The 14,887-nt window shown below is 44.3% G+C and overlaps 1 protein-coding gene across 1 annotated transcript; it reads left to right on the forward strand.

Annotated features, from left to right (window-relative positions):
• The first annotated feature begins 12,010 nt into the window (after window positions 1–12,010).
• On the forward strand, window positions 12,011–14,780 carry mmadhca (metabolism of cobalamin associated Da). Its single transcript, XM_067260345.1, has 8 exons — window positions 12,011–12,074; window positions 12,651–12,695; window positions 12,788–12,929; window positions 13,084–13,301; window positions 13,423–13,531; window positions 13,771–13,883; window positions 13,973–14,059; window positions 14,425–14,780. The coding sequence occupies exons 2-8, from the start codon at window positions 12,687–12,689 to the stop codon at window positions 14,641–14,643; spliced, it is 897 nt and encodes a 298-aa protein (XP_067116446.1). The 5' UTR covers window positions 12,011–12,074; window positions 12,651–12,686; the 3' UTR covers window positions 14,644–14,780.
• The last annotated feature ends 107 nt before the right edge of the window (window positions 14,781–14,887 follow it).

Genomic DNA, 14,887 nt, shown 5'->3' on the forward strand with positions numbered 1-14,887 from the left:
CGTACTTTTTGCAAATGATGCACAAGGAGCACAGGAGTACATATCTAACAATAAATAGGGCAACCTACTCTTTCAACTGTGACCTGTTTTTCACTTCAGAAACCTACAGATTTAACAATGAACAAATCCCTTCCCTCCATAAGATAGTAAGGGATATCCAGAGTGACTGGAGGTGCCTGTGGTGTGCCAGGCCAGACCAGGCCAGGTTGATGTTATTCACCCAGACTAAGTGCTAAACTCTAAACTGCTGACCTGCTGCAACAGGAGTCTCTGTTGTTGATGTGGGGGGACAGGATGTTGTGGTGGAACAGACGATCAGTGGGACCTGTGTTGTCGCCATACTGTGACTGGTTTCATGGAGAAAACCTTCCGTCTGTGTGGAGGCCTTAAACAATGAGACTTCATAACAAAAGCTTTAAATGGTAAGGGCCATGCTTTCATTGAATAAAATATAATGATGCTGATATAACATTAAAACTGTCAACTATACATAGTTCAACAATATAACTCTCCCAGGTGAAGAGAAGAGGATTGGCTGCCAGTTCTTTTTAGAGGTGCTGCCTCTAAGTATTGACATGACCTCCTGATCAATCAATGTCTGGCAACATTGGTGTTTACTGTCATGTTTACAAACTTGACACTTTAGGGGCAAGTTTAAATGCATAATCAGGACCGACAAAGACTGATGTGTCCACTGGGCTTCTGAGTTTGCATGACTAATCACTCACACACATACTCACACACACACACACACACACACACACACACACACACACACACACACACACACACACACACACACACACACACACACACACACACACACACACACACACTTGCTCAAAAGACCGGGTTGTTTATTTAACTGACATGATTGATCATTGAAAGGACAAAGTCACTGGTGTGACATCTTGATGTCTTAAAGCACCTGTGTCTTTCTCCTTGCCTTATTCAGATGTACTTCAGCCTTATTTAAGCATATCATCTATTTTCTTTTATTGAGTTCATCAAGTGAAGTTACGTAAACAGGTAATGTTTAGAGTGTAGAAGGATGGTGGAGAATCTTAACATGAAAGGAAACCTGAATTCCTATGAGAAAAACACAAGAATGGATAACGGTAATTATTTCAGTTTCCCTGGAGGGGAGAAAAGAGGAAATGGCAAAGTTGTGTTAGTATTGATTATTCTGGTTGCCAACTGATCTGATGAAATCGGAGTGTATTTTTCTTCTTTGTGCCTCTTTTGTTTTCGGGATTTGAAGAGAATGTCACAGGGAGCGTGTGGGGAGTGCAGCCATGGACCCCCCCCCAAGGGGCTGCAAACGATATCTCAATGAGGTCATGTGTTCCAGAGTCTGTGAAACGGTGATAAGATGGGTTTCAGAAATGAATTAGTTTGATGAGCCAAAATTGAACGCTGCCTCCAATCGTGGCACTGCCTACGTCTCCTTTTAAGAAAGAAAGTGCACAACTGTTCTAGCTCACAGAAAACATGTCAGTCAATACTTGTTCTAATTGATGAAGATGAAATGGTTCAAATATGGGCCCAAACAGATTGTACTGTGCCCGTACACCTTGATAAATCATATTATCTTTTTTCCTTTCTATGTAAATTCACATCTTTGCCTGTGGCACTGGAGGGTGGAGCCCATTAACTAATAGTGTTTGTGTAGCGCCGTTGTAAAACTTGTTTTGACAGCTGTGAAAACGCCCATAGACACAGACACACTGACCTACCACTGTTTGGCTAATTCATACCTCTTACCACACCTCAACATTGATGTCTGGTGCAGAAATATGTTCAAATGCCAACTCTTTACTGCATCCTGGCTAGACTGTTTAGCTATTTAGTCCACAAAAGGATTACACAAAGCTCTCTCCATTCAGGAGTTTGGACTGCTGGGTGTCCTTTTGTTTGTGACAATGAAATCCTAACCACTGGAATTATAGAGAAAATATGGTCTTGTGAGAGGCTAAGTAGAGTAAATACTGAGTTTGTCAACCATGCCCCCTGGCAACACCAATTCAACAATGTCAAGCACACAATTACTGAATGTGGAACAAATGACTGAATGAAAATACCACATTTTATTTCATAAATTGTAGCCTTCTGCATTGACTTTATTTTCAATGGCCTTTGATAAATTGTTTCCAATAGCTCGTAAATCAAATGTTTTTGCACAGCTGTTCAAAACGAAAGGCTCTTAAATCATAGCCATAAATCTATACACCTATTTTAGAAATAAACAATTTATTGGTTAAAACAAGGTAGCCACTTTACAAGGGGGGCAATTAGCAAATATTTTTTACTCAACTACCTGTATAACTATGTGCATACGTATGTATAAATACATGTATGTATTGTGTACATACACTGTGTTTTTTTATAGGCCCATGTATACAACACATATGGCAGTTTCACATTGTGTTTTTCCTTAACCACTGGTGTTGTCAGAGGAGACTCTTGATAACTGTAATTTTCTCCCTGGATTGGAATTACAGAGGAGAGAAAAAAAACCCTGGGCTGCACAGCCAACACCACTGCCTGGCCTGCTCATTGAGCAGAGACCCATCACTGGGATGGTGTCAGCGCCAAGACCACTTACCCCCCGTCGAGTCTCTGTCACACTTAATATGTGCCTGGTCTGGCAGAGTGGGCTACCCTGATGACTGTCACTGTTTATCCTCTGATATTAGCATAATGTTCGCGTCAGCTCAAAGCCATCCACTGCTGCAGTGTAAGTCATAAACTCTGATCGGCATGACAAGGGTTAGCCTAGGGCAGCCAGATATGAGAGCTTGGCAATTAGTAGGACACAGTGTCATCAGTTCGATGGTGTCAAGCAGTCAGACGATATAGAGGCTGAGGGGAACAGGGGAGAGAGAGCCACTGTAATCGCTGGAATTGAAGTTTATCGTCTCCGGACCTTTGAACCTTGAGCAATCACCATGTTTTTTCTTGGCAAGGTTGAAACCTAAACACAAACACTTAAACCTAAACATCTCCTGATGAAACTTTAAAAAATATACAAGAGAAAATGATTTTCCCTCCACACATCTCTCTTTCTTGCTGTTTTTTCTGCATCTTAAATCTTTTAGGACACTTCAACAGAGAAATTGTGTGGCATCCTGGGATGTTGAAATCACGTTTGGAGAAGCCTTTGTCGTGTGTGGTTCGGAGCGATGTTGACTGGAAAGTTATGGCCATGGACAGCTCCCAGGGGACCCTCCCGCGGTCCTTCGTGCGGGCAGGAAGAGCATTGCAATGGAGGACACCAAGTCCCCTGACTCACACAATGGGCTCAGTAGGACAGAGGGCACAGCTATCTTTGGCAAGGTCACCACAGCGCCTGTAGGTAATTGAACGAGGCTTTGCTGTTCTGCAAATTGAAAAATGCACTCCTTTCACTGAAATGTCCACACTGTTAGACCCACTCGATTTGCAATAAATTAAAGAGTCACAGTGTATTTGCATAAAGATTTAATTGAAAATCTTCTTTTTACTGAAGGATCAACTCTTGAAAAGTTGAACACAGAAGCATTGGGGAATTTAAAGACGCAAACAAACTGACTCATAAATAAAGCCATTTTCCCAAGTCCATCTCCCTCCAATGTTTGGCTGAGATGGCAGGTCCCCTCAGAGGAATTCAAGACCCAATCTAGCTGAGGCAGTCCTGTAAGTGCACCTGAGAGAAGGGGGGGGGGTGTTGTTATTTTTCCTCCCTAGACTAAAGGTACATCTGTGCTGACTGCTGTCCTTTCCATAGTGAAGAGCCTCTCTATCCTATCACTAAACTGCCACAGCCAATCACGCTCCACGCTCCGCTAGCTGCTGCTCCGTTAGCTGTGGAGCTCCATCAGCTTTCAACAAAGGTCCCTCGACTCCCCAGCCCCCCGCCGTCCACCCCTCTTCCTCATCCTTGACCCTCTTCCTCTGCCTTCTCCGCTCCTTCCCAGTGCATTGTGCTATAACCTGGCAGAGCCGGAAAGGAGTCTCTGTTGTTGCATTGGGTTGTCCTTCATAGAGCTCTTTTCATTGGGGTGCAGCCTGGTTCAATGGTGTTCCACACAAGTCACAATTGGCAATTAAGGGAATAATGATTTCAAGTCCCTTTAGAGGCCAGGAAATAATGAGATTTCTTAGTAACTTCACTTCCTGATGAAGGTTGACTTTGTTTGCTCAATGTAATGCAGTCATATTTGTGGATTTATTTTGGGGGGGATTTTATCATTGTATTCTTTGCGTTTGATACATACAGTTTTTACTGTGTTTCTAAAGGTTTTATTTAAGAACAAGAAGCTGATATCAGTTGGAAAAATGTACGTGCTGAATATGTGTCCTTGGGTTTGCCTGCAAACACAGGCTGCCACCCTGCAGTTTGTCACCAGCCCTGCCATGAGGGCTCGTAATGTCCTGTCAAAACCCATTTACCTCTCTCAGCCGGTATGGCTGGCACTGGGCTGCCCCGATCTGACAAGGGCCAGCTCCAGGGGGAGGAGAGGGGGAGGAGAGGGGGAGGAGAGAGGGAGGAGAGGGGAGGAGAGGGGGAGGAGAGGGGCAGGAGAGGGGGAGGAGGAGGAGAGGGGGAGGAGAGGGGGAGGAGAGGGGCAGGAGAGGGGGAGGAGGAGGAGAGGGGGAGGAGAGGGGGAGGAGAGGGGCAGGAGAGGGGGAGGAGAGGGGGAGGAGAGGGGGAGGAGAGGGGCAGGAGAGGGGGAGGAGGAGGAGAGGGGGAGGAGAGGGGGAGGAGAGGGGCAGGAGAGGGAGGGGAGGAGGAGAGGGGGAGGAGAGGGGCAGGAGAGGGGGAGGAGGAGGAGAGGGGGAGGAGGAGGAGAGGGGGAGGAGAGGGGGAGGAGAAGGGCAGGAGAGGGAGGGGAGGAGGAGAGGGGGAGGAGAGGGGGAGGAGAGAGGAGAAGGACAGCAGCCCAGCTCTTCCCTGGGTTATTTCCAGGCTGCCTGTGAGTGAGAGGCAGGCGTCTGTTAACAGGATGGCCCTCACTGTAGGCTTTCACACATGTAGTCTCAGCATTCCATAGTCCAAGTCCATAGCTCAGATCCCTTCCAAACTGAAAGGGGCCAAACAGAAAATGATGGTTTATGAAACAGGAAATATTTCATTTCATAGGCGAAATCCGGTCAAATGACACCAGAATCAGTCTTTGGGGTTTTAAACGGATTCTTCTGGTCTCGGTGCCCTTCCAAAGTTTGAGAAGGACCCAGTCCTCCTGTACCAAAGTCATCCCTTATCAAGTCCAAACTTCTCCTCAGATCCATGAGAGCTTTTGGATTTGTGGAAGTGTTGTTTGCTCCACCCTGCAGGAGATTGAAGCGATCTCTGTCGCCTGCTTCATTATAGCACTTTCTCTCCCAAAGTATTGATTTGCTCAGCCTGCTCCCCTGTGATATTAGATAGGATCGGATTGGAGCAACGCTCAGGGCCCGTCTGCAGCATTCTGAGCAGCCTACCCTGAGCCCTTATCGAGGATGGACAGTGGGTTACATGTTTAGCAGTGGCTGGGGGAAGATAAACCATGTATCGACTGCTAGCCCCCTGGAAGGTGGCTGCCATTGATTGGGCAAACTGTCAATGCTTGACCTCGAAGTACACCAGGCCAATCAATATGCCCAATCTAATGGGGGAATTATTCAAGTAACCTGCCCCTAAAAATGCTCCTGTGCTTTTAAATTCACGTCATGAATTGGCTATCATTAAATGTTTGACAATTCCCAATTTTACAAAAACCTACTCTATATTTTCACAATTTGATTCGTGGTCTTGTCCACAATTACATGACTAAAGGTCCTATTGAATGAAATATTCTCTAAGTGAGAAAGCATGGCATGATGTACATTGACCTCTACTGCATTTCTCTGAACACTGCCCTGCTCTCACTTAAAATGTATATTTTTCAACTCTGTGTTTCAGCGTGGTTCTTGGGTAAATCATATAAGTCTGACCTTTCCAAGTTGCTGCTAATCAATACCAGCTGTCACGCAACAGATGCAGGTCACCTTCTGACTCCATGTGGTCTGCAGTCCACCAGCCAAAAGACAATTATAGTCTTAAAACCGTCCAGGGGTGCCTTAGTGCTTTACTGGTTGAGTGCTTTCATCATGTAGGCTAGGGCCTAAAGGAGGGTTAGGGTTCAATTCCAGCCTGGGCCGTTTCCTGCATGTCCTCCCCTCTCTCTCTCTCTCCCCTACATTTCCTGTTTATCTATACTTTTTATATCCCAATAAATTCAGAATTGCCTTAAAAATATATGAACTGTGTATATAAAAAAACAAAGTTGTTGTTCTGCTTTAATAGCCCATGCCTTTATGGTACTTTATTTTTGAATGTTGCTTTGCATCCAACAACAGAGTATGGTATAAATGCAGCCTGAAATAAAGCCATTCAGTCATTTATTTTGCAGCCAGGTGGTCTAGCCTCTGAGAATGAGCAGTTTTCAGGAACTGATTGGGAATTACCTTTAATGAGTGCTCTTTTGGAAAGCCATGTGGTGACACCACGTGTAGCCTCGCTTTGGTCTCCCTATGCCGCTCTCAAAGAGATTTGCATTAGAGAGGTGTGACGTGAAGGAGAGCAACAAAGACATTCGACATTTGGGTATAGATTCCACTTATCTGAACTCACACTCTCCACGTTAAAGGAGCTGGATAAGCTGTTGGATAAGGCCCTTCTGTGGTTTCCATCGATAAAGGGTTTCATACACCCCCATCGGTCATCATCTGCCCTTTGAATTTTCATTTAGCTGAACACGATTGGAATACATTTTTCACATGAGCAAATGGTAGATCCATAATTCATACCGGATGGTTTGCCGAGTTGCTGAACGTAGGCCCTTTTCCCACCCAGCGGGTAGGAGGGCTGTGGAGGTTCAATGGGGACCTCATGGTGTTTTGGTCTGACTGAACACAAAAGAAGCACCTACCCTGAGGGCAATGTTGTTATGGTTATGGTCTTGATAGGTTTCTTGAAAGGGATTTCAGCCTGTTAGGCTGATGTTTTACAACACAGCCGTGAGGGGAGTTAACAGGTGTTTCCCTATCCTCTTTGCTGTCAGGATTTTTGCCCTTCATCTCCCTCCCTGCCCAATGCGTATGATAAATGAAAGAGAATTGGTACCTCAGAAATATGATGACACCACAAAGGATTCACCCGAGAGATTTTGTCACAGCCTTGCAGTCTATAGTCACATCTTCTGAGTGACAGGTTTTAATATGGTGGTTTGTACTCTGACCCACCTGTGGAGAATCCTGCAGACAGTGGCCTTGTTCACTGAGCTCAGCTTCCTGATGGTAACAAGAGCAGATCAGAGACACCAGCCAAATGAGGTCAGTGCTCATTGGATCTGTTCCCCTGTCTGATTGGGGTATGGTTGGCGCTCTCACCTGGTCTGAGCCTCTGCCTGCTCTTAATGCTGTGGACCCACCGGACGCCCACTACACACACACACACACACACACACACACATACCGCAGACAGAGGAGGCACCTGAGGTGTGGCTGTAGGGTTTGTCTGATGTGCAAAACACTAATCTCCTTTAGGGGCGATACCCTCACACACACTGTACACACCCACACATACCCACAGACAACATTCTACTGTATTCTACTGTCATTCTACTGTAAAACTGGAGGATTTCACCAAGGTATACTCATCTCACCGCACATTTATCTTCAGGCTACGAATTAGAATGAATGAACCTTCTAACCTCTGGGACTGTGTTTCTAGGAGATGTTTTTTGCAGAGGTTTTTCCTGTGTTCTGTTCTCATCATGCTGTAGATATATTTGTCTTCAGTGTTGTTCTTAACCCCTGTGGTCCATGTGAGAGGCTCTGAAGCAGGATACTGGTCACTAGAGCGTGTCCAAGCCAAAGAATCACACAACATGAACGCATCAATACCTGTTGGGCTTAACATGTTCGGTCATGTACATGATAACCAAACTTCTTGTGCAATGCCTCCTGAAAAACGGTATTATTTATCAGTTTGTTGTTTGGTTTCTTGGTGGGTGAATTCAGACAAAATGTTGGTGAAATAGACCTTCACAAGGCCTTTTAGATGACCTCAAATGTGAGTGTAGGCTGTGAAACCAGATATTCTTTTATAATACCTTTGGGCACTGAGTATGAAAATTGCCCTCTTCCTATCAAAAGATGTTAGAGTTGTGGGGCCATCTCTGGCAGACACCACCCCCTCCATAGACATGACAAAGCCCATAGACATATTCTGTGTGTAATATGATACGAAGGTACAGGTTAGTTGGGTGATACTAGCCCCAGCACAAGGGAACCACTTCCACACCCTGTGAGCAAGTAGCCGTCACAAAGATGTCTCCATGACATTCAGCCTAAAGCCTAGGTTCTCCCTGTTGCATTTTTCCTTTTAGAATGTGGACAAAATTTGAAAATTATTGTAACTTTGACCCAAATGTTTTTATTTAAATAGTATGTTTTTGTTATTTAATTATGAAACAAATCAATTTAATTTAAATTGTCTACATATCAATTCATAGATTGTTGTGGCTGCTCTCCCTCAGCTCAATCTCTGCTTTCTCTTACAGACACTTCCTGAAAGAAGGATTCCTCTGAGCTGTTAAACACAAAGTTTATCCCAAAGATTGAACCTCTCTCGGTTAGTGTGGCCTACTCCTTTTATGTCACTGTCAGACTAAGGTTGATAGGAGATTACAATCTCTTGGTTTGGAGGAGCCAGTAGGTGTGGATCAGGTTGAGAATGCCATCCCATCCTGAGTTTATCTGAAAAGATGGCAGAAGAGATTGTGGCTACAGAGGGTCTCTGAATGCCGATGATTCTTGACAGCCAGGCCCAGTTACAAGAATAATCCCGAATAATTCTGTCCAGAGGAACACAGTTTTTGAAAACTGACTTGACTTATGGTGCTAGTATTTTGATACAGAAGAGATCATTCAGATCTTATGTTTTAACATGCAATGAAATCTACTGTAGCTGGCACTTTAAATTAACTCCACCTGGAGTAGAGGTTTCAGCTGTTCTGTATTATTATTGCACAGTTTGACATTCCACCGAAACTGGAGCATGTTATCTTTCCAATTCTCTCTTTTTCACTCAGTGCATTTGAGGAGACAGAAGTTTGCTTTCCGTGAACTCACTTTGAGAGCTTTCTTTTCATGTGAGCACACATCACTATCTTGATGCAAACAGACAGCACCGGTCGGAACTGTCAAGGTTCTCTGCGCCTTCAGAGATGTCAGCAAGTCCCGCCTCGGTCCTAACAATCCAGGCGGACAGGCGGGTGGGAAGGCAGGCGGGAAGGCAGGCGGGCACGGACTAGCTGCTCCAGCTGGAGGCAGAACAAGCTGTGTCATGGATATGCGCCCAGGGACAGAGATGATGTGATGGAGATATTAGTTTTCTCATCAGTGGAAATGATGATCTAGGAAAAAAAGTATCTTGGGAATGGTGGCATTAATGTGGATATTTCCTCACAATCTCATTAAAGCATTGATACAGTTTCTCTAGATGGCTGTGGCTGCAGAGTAGACCTAGCAGACATAAAATGATGTTCTACCCAGCTGCACTTTAGAAATTTAGCTTTGTGTTTAGAAAAATGACACATTTTCTTGGAAATTCTCTTCAAGAGCTGTCATGTCTGGTCCCCAGTGACATTCCTTTGAATATTGGCTTCATTTTCCTCTTGCTTTGCCATTCAAAATAACAAGTCAACTGTAAAACAAGAACTGGGTGAAAGCAGGCAATAAAAATATGCTTTCATTTTTACCCCCCTATAAAAATACTTCAAGGGCTTTTTTTTGGTCAAAACTAAAAGCAATTGCATACTCTGTTATGACAAGATGACAAATAGGCCTGCATCCCTTGGAAACAGCTCTCTAGTTGAACAAGGCAAAATCAAAGAGGGAAAACAAAGTAGAGGGTGTTTGACTTATTTTCTATCCCAGGGCTCAGTTAGCAGTGACAGGACTAGAGGTAGTTAATGGAATCTGCTGAACTGGCATCTCTGTCCTTTTACCTCAAAGAAGCTTCCTTTCCAAATGAATACAGACACCTTTCCAGTAAAAGCCACTCCTGAGAGAAACCATGCACTACCCACATATTTGGCCTGCTCCGGGATCTTGGTTAACTGTCACCCAATAGTCTGTCTTTGATGGCAGATGGCACAATAACTCACTTTAGCTTGTGTTGCTCACAAATCAATCACCACAAAGGCTTCTCTCTATCAGGAGGTGCCTCCTCTAATTTGAGTTCTGTATGTGCAGAATGGTTAACACAACAACTTGAAGTATCTCATAAAGATTAATGATACACATTGGCCCATCTATGTTGACTATAGATTTTTCTTGTTCATTAGAAACATGGCTCTAGTCTATGCTCCATAGGGTCTACTTAGGCATATGGATTACTTAAGGGAAATCACGACTGTACTTTGCAACTGACCCCATAAATCAGACATAAATCAATCTGAGAAAGCATGGAAAAGGAACGTTCTCTTCTCAGCTAGTATCAGCAGATGGCGAGACATGCACACTAGCTGCTGCTCTGCAGAGCACGTTCAGGAACAGCGGCCGTTGACCTGGCGCTGGTGTAAAGCTGTCTTTCATTGGCGGCTCAGAGGTGCTCTGAGAAGGTTCATCAAGCACATGTGTTTCCGGCAGCAGATGGGAGCAGGCACACGTTCCGTTCGTGTAACATTCCCGAGAGTCTCACACAGTAATTGAATCCGTGTAGTTAGTTGGCCTGACAGCACGGGCAGTTAGAGCAGAATTCTCCCGGTGTCAAATGGAATTTTCGCTCACCACACAAAGGAGAGCTCTTAAAAAGGAGGATAAAATGGCAGTAGAAAAGTGCTGATTCTTGGCAGGGGCTATGCAGTAGCTTGACAGCGCAGCAATAAAAACTTGGCCTGACTCATAACTCTGTCTGGGATTCTCAAGGCTATAACCCTCACAGAAACACATCATTCACTTCACTTGGTGCTGGTGGAATAGCTGGACAGGTGTGCCACACTCAACATTCACTGGGTGTTGTTTTGTCTGAGGCAAAGAACAAATGGGTATTTCCTTTTATGTGATGATATGTTGATGGTTTTACAGTGAGGGGTGATACAGATTTGAGTTTAAGAAAGTGACTTGCTGAGTGGCCTACTGCAATTGTTCTTAAAGCTAGTGGATGCTGAGAGGCACAGTGAAAGGATCCAGGCTGAAAAGAAGAAGAACGATTAAATGATGTGTCGCCTCCATTCTACTCAGAGAGGGTGTCATTCAGCATGCCATACCCAGAGAACAGGCTTGCGGAAGAGTGTTTACCTCAGAAGAGTGTTTGCCCTTGTCCTTACTGACCTGCGCTCCTCACCGGTGTCATCAGCATTGCCTTGAGACTCACTTGAGTCTATTCTCCAATTGAATATGCTAAAGCCTTATAGAAACTAAAGACAATGGTTGATTGCAATATAGAGATGCAACTGCTCCATCTACAGACATTGCTTAAAGAATGAATCGTGGTCTATCATATAAATAAGCTCCAATGAATGCTGATTTGCAAATATTGGTACACATCGTGAATAATTTTGCTGTAGGCCACTGTATTTATTTCAATGTTTTGCATCACTGTGTGATTTCTCGAGATTCATAATAGGTCAAGATTGATTAGCCCAGTGGGGTATGGATGAGAGGATTTCCTGAATACTTTGTTAATTAAATATGCAGTAATTTGCATTAATCAAGGGATCTTAAATAGCTGTTGAATCTCAGGGGTTAACGAACAAAAAACAAAGAATGTGTTCTCAAACTAGTAAATTCCTGTTTCAAATGTTAAGTGTAGCTGAAAAAGAAATATTTATTTTTCCACATGATCTCAATTTGAAAGTAGGCGACGGTAACCATGAGCTTATCCAATCGTCGTTTGAGAAGTGCAATTCTATTTCTAGGAATATACTGACATTTAGCGGCGTAAAATAATAGGCAGAGTTTATGAGGAAGTACGGTTTGTCCCTCGTCGGCTATAGTCATGTTGAGAACGCGCTTATGGGTGACGGGTGTGTGGTGTGTACGTGCAAGTGGAGAGCTGTTAGGTAAGAACAAAATGTTCTTTTATAAAAAATGCATTTTGTAAAAATAAGTGTAATGGCACAATTAAAACACATAACTGGGATTGTGTCGTGGTCGAATGCTTTTTGGTCATTTAAAATGTTACCCATGACTACTCACATACAGTAGTGAAAGTGACAACCCAAAACAAAAACAAGCTAGTTTGGTTTGCTAGCTGTCAGCTGTTAGCTTGATGATCAGCCCGGGTAGATAAATAGTCTACAGCTAGCAGACGTTATGTGTTATATGCAACTCCCCTGCGTCAAGACAACCAACGTTATTCAAATGCTGTAACTGCAAATCTTGTACTATTTCGATGGTGCTAAATGCAAATGTTTTGAAACTTCCAATCCTTCAAATGTCCAGGCCTTCAGACTGTAACGTAACATGTAGCCTAGTTAACCAGATGGCGAGTTATATCATCTGAAAAATAAGCCTAACGCTGTTTAGGTTTTATTATATTCTCTTTCAGTTCCTCGTAGTTAAAGCGAGTAGGCATAATGAAAAAAAAATTGTAAGGGTCATACACAGCATCACCACAGCTGTATTGTGTTTCCCAGGTCTTCAAAGGATTAAAGTGCTAAGGAGGGATCAGGATGACTAGTGTAAGTAAAAGAGTATACTTAAAATCATCACGCAGGATGTTGTTGCAGGATCCAGGTGGTTCTGGTACCTAATGACAGCTGTCCCTATGCAGGTGATCTGTGGGCGAGTCAGGCAGGTCCTGTCTCACACTGCTGGACGCCAGGCACTGACAACCTTCCGGGTTGGACGAATCAGAACGTTTTCTGCTACGAGCTCTGATGAGCCCTACGTAGCTGTATCACACACAGACTCAGGTACTTCAGCTGCTATATTCTTCAAGTCACAGATCCAGATCTATGTTGTGAGGAAAACATATTATAACTTAGGCGTATTCTCCGACATATTAATCTTTTAGATTGCCAAAATGATACTTCAACTCGTTGTCAATGTAAATCTTGGCCTCCCTAGGGACTAGAACCGTGTGGCCCGATGAAAGCATGGGACCATTCGGCCCTCAGGACCAACGATTCCAGCTGCCAGGCAATGTGGGCTTCGACTGTCACCTGGAGGGTACCGCGGACCAGCGGAGAGGCCCAGTCCACAGGACAGTCCCCGACGTCCTCACTACCCCCACCAGCTCTGAGAGGCACGAGTTTGTCCTGGCTCAGTTCGTCAGTGAGTTCCAGGTAGATAAAAAGAAAAATCCCATCATCATCCTTGAAAGGAAATTGCCTTTAAGTACAAGTATTGTTACAGGTACGTTAACAGTGTATTTGTTGAACACTCACAGATGTTGTTTCCTTTCAGGTTAAAGGGGGTAACGTATTAGCAGCACGAGTTCGCAAGGCGGAGAATTATTTTGATCATTCAAACGTGGACTGCTCAATACAATCCTGTCCAGAGCTGCTGAAGAAAGGTGCTTTATGCTAACTTATCCAAGAGTTGTATTCTCTTTTTGCTAAATACATTTGAATACAGAATTTGTTATATTTTGTGTCCACTAGAGGGTGATAAGAGCCTGTGCAAACCATCACACTCATGAAATGCTCCTCTCATAAAATAATCAGTAGTCAGTAAAGTTTTCTGTCAATGTCCAGAAAGGCTCCCAATGAGCTGATGTAATGACTACTTGCAACTCTTCTCTCTTCACATCAGACTTTGAGTCCTATTTCCCAGCGGCCCCCGCCAGTGCTATAACCGTGGTCACCGTGACTCACCGAGACACGCTGCGTGAAGAAACAGACCCAGACAAGCAGATGTTGCAAAAAGTGAGTACTAGCGCCAGAACGGTTTTCTCCTCACCGAGTTACCTCCAGTTCTCAATTCTGACTCATGCACTTATATGATGTTGTGACAGTTTGTCAGTGGTGCCAAGGAGATGTGCTTCACCCTGTGGACCGCGGGGTTCTGGGCTGACTTCATCAACCCCTCTTCCGGAGTAGCTGTGAGTATCTAGCTGGGGTTTGGTCTTTCGTTCTTGCCTATCCCGTTTTACATTTACATTTAGTCATTTAGCAGACGCTCTTATCCAGAGCGACTTACAGTAAGTACAGGGACATTCCCCCCGAGGCAAGTAGGATGAAGTGCCTTGCCCAAGGTAACAACGTCATTTTCCACAGCCGAGAATCGAACCGGCAATCTTCTGATTAATAGCCCGACTCCCTAACCGCTCAGCCATCTGACCCCCCGTTTTACCTGTCGCTCTGCATCATATTAGGTACACACTCATTGATCATTGTGCCATATCTACAGGCTCCATGGCCTCTGGGGTGATCTGTAAAGCGTTCCTGTCCCTCTTCCCCCTCACAGTTTTTTGGATCTCAGTCCAGCCACGCCGTCCTGGCATCAGAGGAGCAGTGGGTCCACCTGGGCTTCAATATTGAGAACCAGGGCTCGTGCAAAGTCATCAACCACGTCCTGAGAGGAACTCCGGTGTTTGTAGGAACAGTTTTTACTAACGCACCTACCAATAGTCATGTTATGGAGAGGCTGCAAGGTCACACTCATGGACTGGGAACTGGAAACTAGCTTCTTTTTAATTGCAAATCCCAATATGAGAGTACAAAGACTGTCCTTGTGCACCTAGGACGGGTCTGGAACAGAAACCTACCTACCTGTTGCATTGACACATGCACAGTAAGTGTCTTTTAGGGTGCCCAAAGGTTGTCTGTATATGAAACTATATACAACTAAGGCATCAAGAAATGTGTCACTCAACTATGTACTAAGTAGCAGGTAAGGTGGGGTACTATGTTGACTCATGTGATGTCAT

Source organism: Osmerus mordax, chromosome 22 (assembly GCF_038355195.1).
Source record: "Osmerus mordax isolate fOsmMor3 chromosome 22, fOsmMor3.pri, whole genome shotgun sequence".
NCBI lineage: Eukaryota > Metazoa > Chordata > Actinopteri > Osmeriformes > Osmeridae > Osmerus > Osmerus mordax.

Excerpts from the sequence above, each read along its gene's own strand:
- mmadhca (XM_067260345.1), top strand. Across the intron at positions 12,930-13,083 it reads TGTATCACACACAGACTCAG|GGACTAGAACCGTGTGGCCC; the intron begins GTACTTCAGCTG and ends TGGCCTCCCTAG. Across the intron at positions 13,302-13,422 it reads AGTTCGTCAGTGAGTTCCAG|GTTAAAGGGGGTAACGTATT; the intron begins GTAGATAAAAAG and ends GTTTCCTTTCAG.